Consider the following 15,590-nt stretch of genomic DNA (forward strand, 5'->3'; position numbering starts at 1 on the left):
AGGAGCAGACGGGGCCGCCGGCGCTGGAGGGCGAGATGCAGGTCGCTTGCGCCGGGGCATGATCTGAGCGATCGCCTCCGTCTGCTTCTGGGCGGCGGAGAACTGCTGGGCAAAAGACTCCACCGACTCACCGAAGAGACCAGCCTGGGACACGGGAGCGTCTAAGAACTTGTTCTTCTCCGCATCCGACATATCCGCCAGACATAGCCATAAGTGGCGTTCCTGGACCACCATCGTGGACATGGCACGACCAATCGCCTGCGCTGTCACCTTCGTAGCGCGAAGAGCCAGATCAGTGGCAGCCCGGAGCTCCGAAAGGACAGGCGAGTCGTGTCCTCCCTCGTGCAGATCCCTCAAGGCCTTCGCTTGATGAACCTGCAGCAACGCCATTGCGTGCAGGGCTGAAGCCGCCTCTCCACATGCCTGGTGGGCAGCGCCCGTTAAACCGGAGGACTGTCTGCAGGCACGAGAGGGGAGGGTTGGGCGGTCCTTCCAAGAGGGAGCGTGTGCCGGACACAGTTGCATCGCGACAGCGCGCTCCACGGGAGGGATCCCCGTATAACCCTTAGCGGCTCCGCTGGTGAGGGAGGTGAGGGGGGAGGGCTGAAACGGCCGTAATCTCGTGGAAAACGGCGACTTCCAGGTTCTAGTCAGCTCCTCGTGCACCTCGGGGAAGAAAGGCACCGGTGGAGAGGGTTGTGAAACCCGGGCAGCTCCAAAGAACCAATCATCCAGGCGGGACGGTTCGGGCTGAGGGGGGGGAACCCACTCTAACCCTACGGTCTCCGCCGCTCGAGCGAGCACGGCCACCATCTCTGGATCGAACTCCGGCGTCCCAACCCGACCAGAGGGAGGAAGGGCGTCGGGGTCCACGTCAGGGGGAGGAGGCCCACCCTCGGATGCTGCGGCGTCGGTGGACCCGGAGGGCGGCGCGATGGATTCTAGAGACATCGTAGAACACGACGCTGAAGTCTCCATCGGCACATCAACCGGCTGTGGATGAGGAGGCTGAGAGCTTGAGGACGAATCCCCCGCTCGGCTCAGCACAGTGATGCGCAGGTCGTCTTTAGAGAGCTTCACAGCCGCACCGTGGCGGCGTTCAGCACTCGCATGACGAGGGTTGCGTTTTTCCCGGAGGAAAGACAACCGTCTGCGCAAATCCACAAGGGACATGTTCTCGCAGTGAGAACACTTACCCCCAGCGAACGCTGCCTCTGCGTGCTCGATGCCCAAACACGAAAGACAACGCTCGTGACCGTCCTTCGGACCCATGTATTTGCCGCACCCAAGATCGCACGGACGAAAAGCCATCCTGAAAAGGACGCTGATGTCCGGATATACGAGAGAGTGGCTGCCTTTAACAAGGCACAAAGCTCTCTCGTATCACTCTTTTAGGGAAATTCACTCAGATGCTCAGTTGATGATGCGCACAGGGAAAGGCAACGCACACACTAAACTCAAAACAAAATAAAGATGTAGAGTCGTGGAATTAAGCGAAGCGTCCGCTGTGGTACTGCTAGTCCAACCAACTTCAGCAATCGAATCCCACCAGAGTAGAGTAGCTTCTCAGTAGCAGATACTGCCGGCTTTCGAAGCGATAAAAAGCTAATTTCCCTATTTGCACCTGCTGCTTATATACGCACCTGGCGGGGCGGCGCCAGCATTATGCAAATATCTCAATGCCAAGTTCATTGGCGTTTTAGTAGTATTCGAAGCAGATTGGTCTCTCTAAGCGAGTTCCCAATTCGTCGGTCACGACGTGACGTCGTAGTGACCGACTGAAAGGGAACCCAAATTCTTTAAAGGGACATTCCACTTTTTTGAAAATATGCTCATTTTTCAGCTCCTCTAGAGTTAAACATTTGATTCTTACTGTTTTGGAATCCATTCAGCTGATCTTCGGGTCTGCCGCTACCACTTTAGCATAGCTTAGCACAATCCATTGAATCTGATTAGACCATTAGCATCGCATTTTCGATATTTTTCCTATTTAAAACTTGACTCTTCTGTAGTTACATTGTGTACTAAGACAGACGGAAAATTAAAAGTTGCGATTTTCTAGGCAGATATGGCTAGGTACTATATTCTCATTCTGGCATAATAATCAAGTACTTTGCTGCTGTAACATGGCTGCAGGAGGCGGAATGATATTATGCAGCCCACGAAAATTGTCCCCTTGGTAACTTTCAATAGCAGGGGATTATTTTCGGGCAGTGCGTAATATCATTGCGCCTCCTGCAGCCATGTTACAACAGGAAAGTCCTTGATTATTACGCCAGAATGAGAGTATAGTCCTAGCCATATCTGCCTGGAAAATCGTAACTTTTAATTTTACGTTGGTCTTAGTATGCAATGTAACTACAGAAGAGTCAAGATTTAAATAGGAAAAATACAGAAACTCTTTGGTTATTTTAAGCGCAATGCTAATGGTCTAATCAGATTCAAAGAATTGTGCTAAGCTATGCTAAAAGTGCTAGCGCCAGACCCGAAGATCAGCTGAATGGATTCCAAAACGGTAAAAATTTAATGTTTAACTCTTGGGGAGCTGGAAAATGAGCATATTTTAAAAAAGTTAAATATCTCTTTAATACCCTGTGGTTTGCCTTCATGCCAAAGTGCACTCTCAGAAAAAAGGTACATGAATGTACAAAGTTGTCACTGGGGCGGTACCTTTTTAAAAAGTACACGTTTCTATCTAAAAGGCACATATCAGTCTCTTCTTATGTACATGCTGGTACCTTAGAGCTACATACTGGTTCCTTAAAGGTTATACCTGTACCTAAATGGTACATATAAGAACCTTTTTAAAAGGTACCGTCCCAGTGACAAAAAAGGTATAACTTACATTTTGATGGTTCAATTTAACCTGAGAGATGGCATTAAAGCAAATATAGATTTTTTTATGCATATACATTTTTTATTGAAACATAGTCTTATTGATCCATCTGACATTTTACTTTCAACTCCAACAGTATTTGACAACATTTGTCCCAGGCAGTGAAGGTGATCACTCCAACAGAGGTCTAATCTGTCTGATCGGTCTATAAAAGCAAAGCGCCTGTCATATTTAGGCCTTAAATGTCTCATTTTAATTATTTCTGTAATTACTTTCCTCCACAGATTATACGTCTCGCATTCAAGGGAGAAATCATTCCATTCACAGGCAATTGGATGAGAGTCATACTTGCCCTTGGCAAATAAAGATGACGTTACTATGGAAACGACTTGTGGTGCTATCAATCATCAGCTGCCTAGCAGGTAAAATTATTGTACTGCTGATTTCATTCAAACTAAAGGTTTTTTTGCATGCTGTTTTTTGTAATGACAATGTGTGTGTGCGTGCGTGTGTGTAATGGACTGTCACGTTTGCTGTGATTGAAAAAGAAAATTGCATTACACTCTTAAGCCTTGGATTTGTTCATCCTGTGAGTCAATCTGGTATTCAAAATGCAAAATATGTTGTTTTGAAAATCTTAAATCAACTTAATGGTTATGTTGAGAAAATGAAAAAAGTATGTTTTTAAGAAGGCTTATTGAGAAAGGGTATTGAGAGATCATAACTTGAAATGGTTTATTCTTTATATCTAATCTTTTGGTTTAAAAAATTTGATCTTGCGTGCTTTTGCTAATATTATATCACATGTGGTGTGTAGGAAGTAGGGTTTGCTAATACAAAACTTAATTAAACTTTTCTGTGTAAATCATCTGACCCAGTTTATACTACACATGTGAATGTGTTAAGACCTATGATTAACCTAGCAACCACCCAGAACACCCTAGCAACCACATACCAATGCTCTCACTCACAATACCTCATAGCATTATTATGCACAGTCATGGTCACTAAAAATCAAGTGTATATAAATTGAAATGCATCCCTATAGGAAAACTTTTAATTATCATCTCGGATGCAGTAGGGAGTTTTAATTGATTGGAAAGGCAGTTTTTTATTACCTCTCTTCATCCCGGCCTCCTATATTCGTTTACATTCGTGCTCCCCGAAGGCTGAAGTGAGATTGTGGACTAATACTGTGTTTGTCAAAGATGATTATCGGGATCCTTGGAATGGAGGCACGTCCGTATCTCGGCAGAAGTCACTTTCTTTCTCTCTCTCTCTCTGCCTCTCTGGACCCAACAGATTACAAATGAAACTCCGAATTCAAAGGCATCAACTTATTTTTGTTCCATGGTGGCAAAGTTCAGTAACTGCAGCAGAAGGTTTGATTAATGGTGGAACAGATGTTATTGTTTGGAGAAATATAGACTAAATCATTTCCTCTTCGACTTGTATTCATGAAACCGAAACACAGAACAATTATAACCGGTGCATGCATCAAATTCCTATTATATTACAGACAACTGTAGTTATGGTGTGCGTTTCACAAATGATATGCACAACTGTTCTGTTATTTCATCAATAGCAGCCGCACGAGTTCATTTATTCGCAGGATGATATTTCAGCATATTCGCAGAATTCAGGTTGGCCGCAGGGTGTTTTTCAGTAATGTTTATTAAGGCAGAGAAATTAATGCCTGTAAGTCTCTGGCTTTCATCTGTTTAGACATAGGTTACATAATACTATACAATAGGGACGAAATATCTTGTGTAAGAAATGGCTTAAGATGGAAATAATTGTGTTTGCTGTGGATTTTAGTCTTCCTAGTGCAAATATAATAAATAAAGTTAAAAAAAGGTAGAAAATCTGGCACTGTGATGGTACCTTTTAAAAGGTCCTAATATGTACTGTTTAATTACAGATACAGTATGTGAGGTACCAATACCCATGAAGCAATTTTGCATTTTAAAGACGTCCAAACACAGCCCAGACGTTAAAACCAGGGCTGCCAGGGAAAACCACGATGTTGAACCATAGCATTCTTGGGGTTTAAAGTCAAAAGTTGTTCCCTGATCCTTGTTTTCGACCATTATAAAGCTTAGAAGAGCAAGAACATTACTAAAAAAGTCCAAATGTGATGGACATACACTCACTTTAAGGATTATTAGGAACACCATACTAATACTGTGTTTGACCCCCATTCGCCTTCAGAACTGCCTTAATTCTAAGTGGAATTGATTCGACAAGGTGCTTAAGGCATTCTTTAGAAATGTTGGCCCATATTGATAGGATAGCATCTTGCAGTTGATGCAGATTTGTGGGATGCAAATCCAGGGCATGAAGCTCCCGTTCCACCACATCCCAAAGATGCTCTATTGGGTTGAGATCTGGTGACTTTGAGGGCCATTTTAGTACAGTGAACTCATTGTCATGTTCAAGAAACCAATTTGAAATGATTTGAGATTTGTGACATGGTGCATTAACCTGCTGGAAGTAGCCATCAGAGGATGGGTACATGGTGGTCATAAAGGGATGGACATGGTCAGAAACAATGCTCAGGTAGGCTGTGGCATTTAAATGATGCCCAATTGACACTAAGGGGCCTAAAGTGTGCCAAGAAAACATCCCCACACCATTACTCCACCACCACCACCAGCATGATGGATCCATGTTCTCATTCTGTTTACGCCAAAATCTGACTCTACCATCTGAATGTCTCATTAGAAATCAAGACTCATCAGACCAGGCAACATTTTTCCAGTCTTTAACTGTCCAATTTTGGTGAGCTTGTGCAAAATTTAGCCTCTTTTTCCTATTTGTAGTGGAGATGAGTGGTACCCGGTGGGGTCTTCTGCTGTTGTAGCCCATCCGCCTTAAGGTCGTGCATGTTGTGGCTTCAACAAATGCTTTGCTGCATACCTCGGTTGTAACGAGTGGTTATTTCAGTCAAAGTTGCTCTTCTATCAGCTTGAATCAGCCCATTCTCCTTTGACCTCTAGCATCAACAAGGCATTTTTACTCACATGACTGCCGCATACTGGATGTTTTTCCCTTTTCACACCATTCTTTGTAAACCCTAGAAATGGTTGTGCGTGAAAATCACAGTAACTGAGCAGATTGTGAAATACTCAGACCGGCCCGTCTGGCACCAACAACCATGCCACGCTCAAAATGGCTAAAATCACCTTTCTTTCCGATTCTGACATTCAGTTTGGAGTTCAGGAGATTGTCTTGACCAGGACCACACCCCTAAATGCATTAAAGCAACTGCCATGTGATTGGTTGATTAGATAATTTCATTAATGAGAAATTGAACAGGTGTTCCTAATAATCCTTTAGGTGAGTGTATGTTTCTCGGAATGCTTGAGGGTGAGAAAATCATGGAGTAATTTTGATATTTGGCTGGAGTATCTCTTTAATAATGTAATCTGGGTTAAAATATTTCTTTTCCATCTCTTCTACTGTGCATCATATTTAGATTTTTCAAAAATTCCACATGCTTTAGTGAAAACACAGCTTTTATAATATCGACCACCTTGTCATCTTGTCAAATAAGCAATATCACACAAGTAGCTGATTTAAAGTAGGTCAGCTTTTTTGTTTAGCTAATTGGTACGCTGCTTGTCCAATTCAATTAGTGTTCTAATCCAAACGTCTTCTAAAATGAATTATTGGCTATTGGTACTGGCCAAAATCGAAATTGGTGCATCTTTAATGATCATCGAGTTTATGCATCCAACCCTGTGAGGAGCTTAAAATGAAATGACAAAACGAAGCCGGAGATTTTTTTACTAAGTGGAATTAAAAATGTTATGCTCTCATCAGCTCAAGCAGAATATGCAAAGTTTCTTGGTCCAAGCTGGAAAACCGAACCAGAAGACTTGGTACTTCCCATCTATTCTACTGAACAAGAGGCTGTTTTAACCTGTGAAGCATCTGGGGTCCCGTCCCCTCAATACAGGTAAGAAGACCTTGATCTTGCACTCTATCCCTAACAAAAAATGAACTGTGGTTTTTCATAGTAAAAGTGTAGTGACCATGTTTTGTCGGAGTGCTGAGTACCCTTTGTAAAATCATGGTTAAATTATTCTGCCCTACAAAGGCTAAGTGCAGTAACTACGCAAACATTGAAACTAAGAAAAATGCCCTTAAAAGTTTTTTTACACCAGTCAAACATGTTACTGCAATTTTGGCACACACGTTTCTCTGAAATGGGACAAAATTGAACCAGGAGACTTTGTCACAAGACACAACAGATCTCACAAAGCCCATTTCAACCCTTAACTCAATTTTGACTACATGTGTACTGTACTGTAGTTACTGTGCTTTGGATTTGTAAGGCAGTATTGTATGCTTGCTGTAGCAAAACTGGTTATTTGTGGTACCTACTGTATGGTTTAACTGTGGTATCCATGTTTTATTTGAATTAATTTTTTAAACCATGGAGACATTCATGCATGCATCTATTGCTACTTCGAACCATTTAAGCATCTGGACTTTGTAAATCGGCAGCTTTTTCCCCTGTGATTCGACTTGAAAAGTAATGGTACTGATTGCTATCGATTTTCTAGGTGAGAGGCAATTTATTTGTCCTTCTAGTTAACCATTTCAGAAATCCAGTAAACTGCTGTATCGCCAGCCACCTATTATAGTGCCATTTCTAAATTGTGACCCATTTTTGTGTGCTTTGTGAGTTGCACTGATGTCAACTTCGAATGTGCATCCACTCAAGAAATACAAAACTGACAATTTAGCCTACTTACGAAAACATAGAGGATGTTATAAACTCATCACTTCTTTCAGCCTATACTTGCTTCCATATTCATCTTTTTGCGAGGGTAATGCGCTGTAAATTGGCCTTGAAAATGGGAGGGGTCTAAATGAGTAATTTGTGCTCGAGAATCTAAGACACTGTCCTGCTTACTCCCTAGTGAGGTGTCTGGTCTGAAAATAGCGCCGTGCTTTAGTTTTGTGGTATATTGTGTTTCCAAGCTGGGGTCAGCAACATGTAAATGCTCAAGCAAACACAAGGGAGGAAAGCAATAACCTTGTGAGTGACATTCGATTTAAATGCTTACATTTCCCTTTAGAGTGTCTCTGTTGAAGACCTAGATTAACAGCAAGAACATATAAATGCACATTTGCAGGGATTTAAAGGGATAGTTAATAATTTACTGAACATTACATTGTCTTAGATGGTCACAAAAGGATAAAACAGACCTGAGTTAAGATCCTTTGAAATGTTTTTGTTCCACTGTGAATTATAATGACAGAATAGATTTTTTTTGCTAAATTATTCAAACTATACTTTTGCTTAAACAATAACAAAGTTTGACTTTTGACCCAGCTCTGAGTTTGTTTATGCAGAAGCGCAACCGTAAATAAATTCTGTTAGAAATGAGCTGAGCAACTTATGCATATATTCAGCAACATGCAAATAGTCATTTTGAACTCTGTCAAATGCAAAGCACTCCCTTCGAATCCTTTTAACGAAGATATTTTGGATTTGTATTTTTATAAAAAATTATTTTCTCAAACCTACAGATTGTGTTATTGTTTTCAAACACCTCTGTTGCAATACAGCTCTTTTTTTGCACAGAAATAGAGGTTTTAACTATTGACTAGGGGACCATCAAGATTTGATCCGATTCTGGGTTCACTTTCTCTATGTGTGCTTGACCAGATCTTCATCCGTTCCTTAGTACTTTAGTGCCTTAGTACATCACACCACAATACATCCAGATCACTACTGTAGGTGAAGCAAATCTTTTCAAAATTTGCAAAAAAAAAAACAAGAAAGAAAGAAAAGCGAACATGTGCGAACTAGGTGCGTTTTCATCATGTTGTATTCTAATAACCAACTAGTTCACTACATCAGAATTTATTTGGTTTATTCAGTAAATTTTTTCAGTGGTTTATTCGCACAAGTCAAAAACCATCTCAAGGAAGCATAAAAACTTTTTTTATTGGAACTTTGGCATTTTCATCACTCATTTTTAATGTGATACTTCAAAATGCACATTAAATCATGGTGATGGAAACATGGCTGATAAGATGATATGATGCTTTATAAATTATTGCTTGGGCTAAGAAAGAAAGATTTTCGATATGTTGTCTCTGTCAGTAGAGCTTGTCTTACAACATTGAAATGGATTTGAAAGGTGAAGTCTAGCACAGCAGTGATTTCACCCGTGTTAGCATAGGAGCAGCCAAGTCAATGTTGATGTTTGGCCAATTTAAGCACAAAACAATAAATTGGGTAAGAGTCTGTAAAACATTGCTTCCTTTTTTAAAAGAATCTGAAAATGTTCCAACTGAGTCTTGAGATATTTGTTGGTGTGAACTTTGCAAACACAATGTGGCAGGCGATTTTACATCTTGGTTTCCACAGAAAAGTACATCAGAGCTGAGTCAGAGGAGAGAAGTTGGCTGCATTTTGCTTTTATTTTATTGTCTTTTACAAAAATATGTCATGTCTCTGTATTTATATTAATATAGTCAGGTCTAAAGATGCCATAGTTAGTTTTATGAATTATTAGTAGGTGAATTTCATAAAGAAATTAAGAGTTCAGATGCAAAACCATTTAACTCTTTTCTGCCATTGACGCCTTAACTCGTCAATTAAGAGAAAACGCTTTCCTGCCAATGACAAGTATTTCCAGCAATCCGTAATACCGCTATTATCCACCAGGTATTATTCTGCAACTTATAAAATCAGAATGTATTGCCCTAGGGCCATAGCTTTATGTCCGTGTATGTTTTGAGGATCGCTCTGAATCTGATCTCTATCAAAAGTCCTTCACAAAAATGCAATTTTCTCAGCTTTTTGCTCAAAAGTTTGTGTTTTTTGAAGAAACATTTGAGATGTGATAAAAAAGAACTTATGAAGGTAGGATGAAAGGGTTTTTTTGAGGGTCTGTTCTTTCATTTGATATATTGTATGTGTTTATATATTAAAATAAGAAAATTTTCTGAAAGCAATTAAACTTTTGTGAAAATCATGAAAAATGCTGGTGCTGGCTGGCAACTTAAAAAAAAAACGCTGGCGGAGGAAAGAGTTATGTGCATTTGACATGTTTTCTTGTAAATGAGCTTTTTTATCAGGCTCTTTTGTTTAGGTTAAATAATTTCCCTTTTTATTTTCAATGAAAAGGTTATTAGTCAGTAATTGAAATGCCTTTTTTTTCACAAATGTCACTTTAGTCATTTCATTTGTATTGGTCTTTCGCCGCAAAACCCTCTAAGTGCATGCAAGCTTAAAAACCTTCAAGATCTACTTCTTTCAACTGGAAACTAAAGATGCTATTTGATACATTGCAAATAATGAAAGTCAGAATGTAAAATGAAGAAACTGAACCCCTGAACTAAACTATGATGCACGTGGTTGCCACATTTGGGTTGTATTTAGGTCCAAGTACTCACAAGAAACTCAAGTTTGAATGTGCGCACTTAGAGGAGTTTGCTGAAAAATCGACATGGCGTTTAGCAGATTCTGCCAACAAATTTCTGAATGAATTTTTGACAGGTGGCGTTTAGCGACTTTTGCATCTGAGCTCCTCAAATATTTAGGCCATATTTTAAGCAAACTTTCTTTTAAAATGTAATTAAAAATTTACTATTGTAGTGAAGTAATGAAAATCGAGACAGCACAACAGTTAAATTCAGTATACAAGTGAGATTATTTAGCTTTTGAAACTCATGAGGTTCACCCTAGTATCTCTTTTTGTATTTTGTAGTGTTATTTCTTATTTTGGTCTTGAAAGAGGAATCTTAAAGCAGATTGCTATTGCATTCATGTGGTACTATGGGTCCGCAGGGAGGGATAAAGCAAGTAATTTGAGGCCACAGGAAAGCCACGACTCCGTCCCAAATTTGTTGTTTTCTCTTATGCCCAGAAGCAGTCATGCGGAAAAAAGTTATGTGAATTATAAACGCAAAACATTACAAAGTTCTCAAATAAACTTGATACCCCAAAAATAAAGTAGTTTTAATCATTCCAAGGCTCCCGTGAAGCTATTTTAAATGCATTGCAATAATGAACTTCGATTTTGTCTTCCTAACCTACATTTAACCTGACAAGATCTTCAACCTGTCTTGTGAGAATTTGAACCCTGGTCCGTAGAGCCGACAGCCATCAGAGACGGGCGTGTAAAGAAGAGCTGGTTAAAATGCAGCGATTACACAGAGAAAGTCAGAGGTGCATTTGTGTCGGCTCTCATTAACTCAAATTCCGGGTGATCTGTGCCGATGCAGGATGGTTTCTTAGTACAAAGACTTGCCTGTATGAACCATTCTTTTGGAAATATAATTGGAGAAATAGCCATTGGTGGGTTTTTTTTTCTTTTCGAGTTACTGTCCTAATGAGCAGGTGTAGGTTGTGCCTGTGGTCATTCGGTTAATGTACTGTAGCCTGATAAAATAATAGATGGAGGTTTTGGATGATGGCACTAGAAATGAAATCTTTGAAAATTACGACAATGGCGATGTTGATCGTGATGGCAATGATGAGAATTAAAACCACAATGATGGAACAATAGTGGGGCTCAGTTTGGTGCGAGGAGACTGTAATTGTCCATTAAAACTGTCTGAGAACATTTGGCTGTTATAAAACTACTGGTAGCCTTAGGCTTTCTTCTCATTATCTGAAAATACTGTGGCTCCCCGTCACTACCAAGCCGTTTTGATTCCGGTAAAGGGGCTCCTTGGAGACTGAATTGTTTATAATTCTTTGCCTGGCCTTTTTAAACAATCCTTCATGCACCAATTACTGAATGTGTGAATTTGGTTACCTAACTTGTGATTGAGTTCAAGGCTGTCTAGTTAAATGCCTGTTTTTTAAATAACTACATAAGAATATATGCACAGAAAAGAAATCTTTTTAACAGAAAGTGTTCTTTTAATGCTGTCTGATTATATTTACATGCTGGGTTGCCAAGCAAAAAGCAATATTTAGGTAGCACAATGGGCCTATGACAGTAAATCAGCTTTATATAAAATTAATATATTTGACCATGGACCACAAAACCAGTAATAAAGTAGCATGGGTATATTTGTAGCAATAGCCAAAAATATACTGTATGTGTCAAAACTATTGATTATTTATGCCAAAAATAATTAAGATATTAAGTAAAAATCATGTTCCATGAAGATATGTTATACATTTTCTACTGTAAATAAATAAAAAAAGTCACATCGTTGTGTGACTTCAAAGTATCGCAAGAGCGATTCAAAGCGTATTGTGTTGCATCATTCTTGTGATACTTATCATACGCCATTTGATCTGTGCAGCGCCATATGCAGAAGTAGCACTTCAAGCGTCTGGCACCCCACTATGTTGTTACTTCTGTGAAACCACACTGTGGGCTTACATTATAATGTAATGGTAATATGTATACATATTTTCAATATGTAATCTATAAACATGATTTATGAGCCCTGTTAGTTCGGATCCACTCATCCACAGCATCATCAAGCTACGCCTTTTGTTAAAGGGGCCATGGCATGAAAATCTGACCTTTTCCATGTTTAAGTGCTATAATTGGGTTCCCAGTGCTTCTATCAACCTAGAAAATGTGAAAAAGATCAACCCTGCAACTTAGTTTTGGTAAACCATTCTTTGCAAGCATGTGAAAAATTAGGTCATTGAAATTGGGCTCTCCTTATGATGTCATAAGGAGGTCTTATTATAATAATACCGCCCCTTAATCTGCATTATCCAACCACAGCATAGCCATTTAGTGCAGAGAGAAAGAGAGAGAGAGAATAATTCACAGCACAATTGAGTTTCAATTGCAACAAACCACCATCATTGCAATCAGTGTTTGAATTTCATCAACTCATTTGCATTTTAAAGGACACACCTACAAAGTGTCAATTTTAACATGTTATAATAAATTATCTGTATGGTATTTTGATCTAAAACTTCACATGTGTACTCTGGGGACACCAAAGATTTATTTTACATCTTTAAAAAGTATTGTGACATGGCCCCTTTAAATGACCTCTAGCAAAAATAACATATTGTGCCTTTAATCCTTTAGTCATTTGTTTAGTTATTTGTTGTATTGCAAAAAACACACTACCGATTTAGAAATTAACTGTTTTCAATCACATTTCTTGTACTTAACTTGTGTGAGTCAGTCAGGGATACAGGGTTTGGATCCAGTTGATAAAAATATTAAGTATGTGTAGGGAGCATATTGCTTTGGGAAACATATTGCTCTACACTACATGTCGAAATAAATACGTTATATATGGTATGCGCACAGATTGTGATGATATTATATCCTTTCAAAGACTAAAAGTAATCAAATGTTGAGGCGTGTGGGCTAAATGTTAATGTAAGTAAAGGAATATACTAAATATTGTGGCTATAATATTAGACTCGCCTGTGATGACTAAAGCAGACAGATTCATTTGACTCCGACACCAAAATCAATAATAATATCTAATAGAAATGAGTTTGGTGCTGTGCGTCGCATCTAGGCTTACGGTCTGTCAAATGTAGGCCTATAACTATAGTCATGACAAGACAAGTTTTTCTATAATAAAGGTTTTTAAGTTTAAATGTGTCCTCACACTTACTCCTGTTCATGTGTAGGTCAAGTGGTAAAGATTGAAGTCTTAGATACCTGAATGTAAAAGGATTCTTATGCTTGTTTTAACCGTGGATTGGAGGTGTCTATACAGTAGATACTTGCAAAGATTATTAGGGTTTTTTTTTTCAAACTGTTTGGTATGCATTATATAATTGTATTATTATCATTATGGAAATTTTAGCTCTTTGTTTTGAAAGTGGCTTAGACTTACAGTAGTCAAAGAAAAGGATAGCACTCATTTGCAAATGCCACTTTGATGTTTCATGCAGTAATACGTTTTTGAGTAACAAGCAATCTCAAGAGATCACATTGTTGCATTTAATTTGCTCTGTTTTATCAGAGTCGCATGTTAAATATTTTATCTCACTGTTTAATCGAGATAAGAGTACACGACACACGCAAGTGCGGCTGAATAATTGAATTCATACTGAAATAATAATGAAAAATTAATATTTGAGCATGAACGCTCTGTTTCATAATTGGCAAGTAAAACCAGCGTACCCAGACGTTTTCAGCTCAGGTATGAGTACTGTTTTGCTTGTTATTCATCAGTTATTAGTCAGACTGAACCGCATAAGAACAAAGAACGAAAACAAATGTCAGCAGCGAGCTTTGTTTTGTTGCTGAATCTGGCTGTATAATGAAGCTGGCTTAATCAGATCGATGCATGTGATGAGTGTTGGTGAGTTCGCTTCTCTGGAGACCGCAGTCCTGATTGTGTTTGCGTCTCTCCAGATGGTCTCTAAACGGAACGCTCATTGATCTTCGTGGTGACGAGAGGCGTCGCCTGTCTGGAGGTAACCTGATCATTACCGGCCTGGATCGAGACCAAGACAGCGGTATCTACCAGTGCGCTGCCTTCAACGCCCGGGGAACCATTCTCAGTCAGAGAGCCACTCTACAATTTGCATGTGAGTTACACCGAATATTTTTAAAGATGCTGTGTATAACTTGGTTCAGGGTTGAAACACTTTGTCCTTTCCGAGGGGCAACCTTCCTATCTCTCTGATGAAGCCAATACGGAAATGACTTTAACTGCAATTTATCGACTGGCCGCTAGAGGCTGGCTCCAAAATTCCCATACACCTCCATGTTAAAATGGCCAACTTTACAGTAGAAAATAATATGTTTGCAGCCTGGTAAATTTTTTTTTGTCTGTATAGCTAAGTTTGCCCTTCATGACAACTGTGAGGGAGGAGGGTGAATTTTTGTGTAACTCATCCGTTTAAATAATTTTAAGCCTTAAAGTTCTGGATAATTAAGGGCGTGGCCACTTGAGTGACGGTTGAACAGCAACTGCTGTCACTAGAGTTTCAGCAACCAGTCACCTTAGCTTTACCCACGTCCTGCCTTTTAACCATTTTTGGATATCTGCGAGTGATTCGCTGTGACGCGTGACCAAGATGGCGACGCAGGATGACCGCCTACTTTAAGCTTCAGAAACGATCTTCAGAGACCTATGGGTGATGTCACGGACACTATGTCCATATTTTTTACAGTCTATGGTCCTTTTTCCATTCACTGTGCAAAACCAACACATGGTTGGGTAAAAAGGTTGGTTTAAAGGTGCACTGTGTAGATTTGTAGCGGCGTCTAGCAGTGAGATTTTGAATGGCTACCAACGGCTCAATCAAACGCTTACCACTCCCGAAACGCATAGAGAAGCTACGGTAGCCGTCACAAGACAAACATGCCATCGTAGTGACGAAACGCGCTCTATAGAACAGTTTGTCTGTTTAGGACCACTGTGGACACGTGGTAGCACACACTATCATGTTAGGGGACCCGTGGAGTATGTAGATAAAAACGGCTAATTCTAAGTTAATAAAAACATCTCTAGGTCTTTATAAACCAGTAATAATGTAGTTATGTATATTATATAGCATTTCTTTCAAGAAATCCTTCTAAAAGTTACACAGTGCACTTTAAATTAAACAAGAAAAAAAAAACATACTTGACCCAACCATCCCAGCAAGAAATTTTGCATTTACAAGATGTCTAAGAGCCGTCCAAACACAGCCCGGATGTCTAGCCTAAAAAAAGCAAAATTTGGGCTGTCAGTAAAAAATTTATAGATGTCTAAATATAGCCCAAAAATAAATCAAATGCATTAAAATAAATACAACCCTACAAGGTTTAGGGTTTTATTTATTTTA

At 39.5% G+C, this 15,590-nt stretch overlaps 1 protein-coding gene across 1 annotated transcript in view; it reads left to right on the forward strand.

Annotated features, from left to right (window-relative positions):
* cntn3b (contactin 3b) overlaps nucleotides 1-15,590 on the forward strand; it is an 80,069-nt gene that overhangs the window by 14,150 nt on the left and 50,329 nt on the right. The window contains exons 2-4 of the mRNA XM_065279785.2: nucleotides 3,121-3,258; nucleotides 6,662-6,797; nucleotides 14,170-14,345. Of these exons, the coding sequence (XP_065135857.2) occupies nucleotides 3,204-3,258; nucleotides 6,662-6,797; nucleotides 14,170-14,345 (367 nt within the window). The 5' untranslated portion in view covers nucleotides 3,121-3,203. The remainder of the gene's footprint in view (nucleotides 1-3,120; nucleotides 3,259-6,661; nucleotides 6,798-14,169; nucleotides 14,346-15,590) is intronic.

Source organism: Paramisgurnus dabryanus, chromosome 7 (genome assembly GCF_030506205.2).
Source record: "Paramisgurnus dabryanus chromosome 7, PD_genome_1.1, whole genome shotgun sequence".
Taxonomy (NCBI): Eukaryota; Metazoa; Chordata; class Actinopteri; order Cypriniformes; family Cobitidae; genus Paramisgurnus; species Paramisgurnus dabryanus.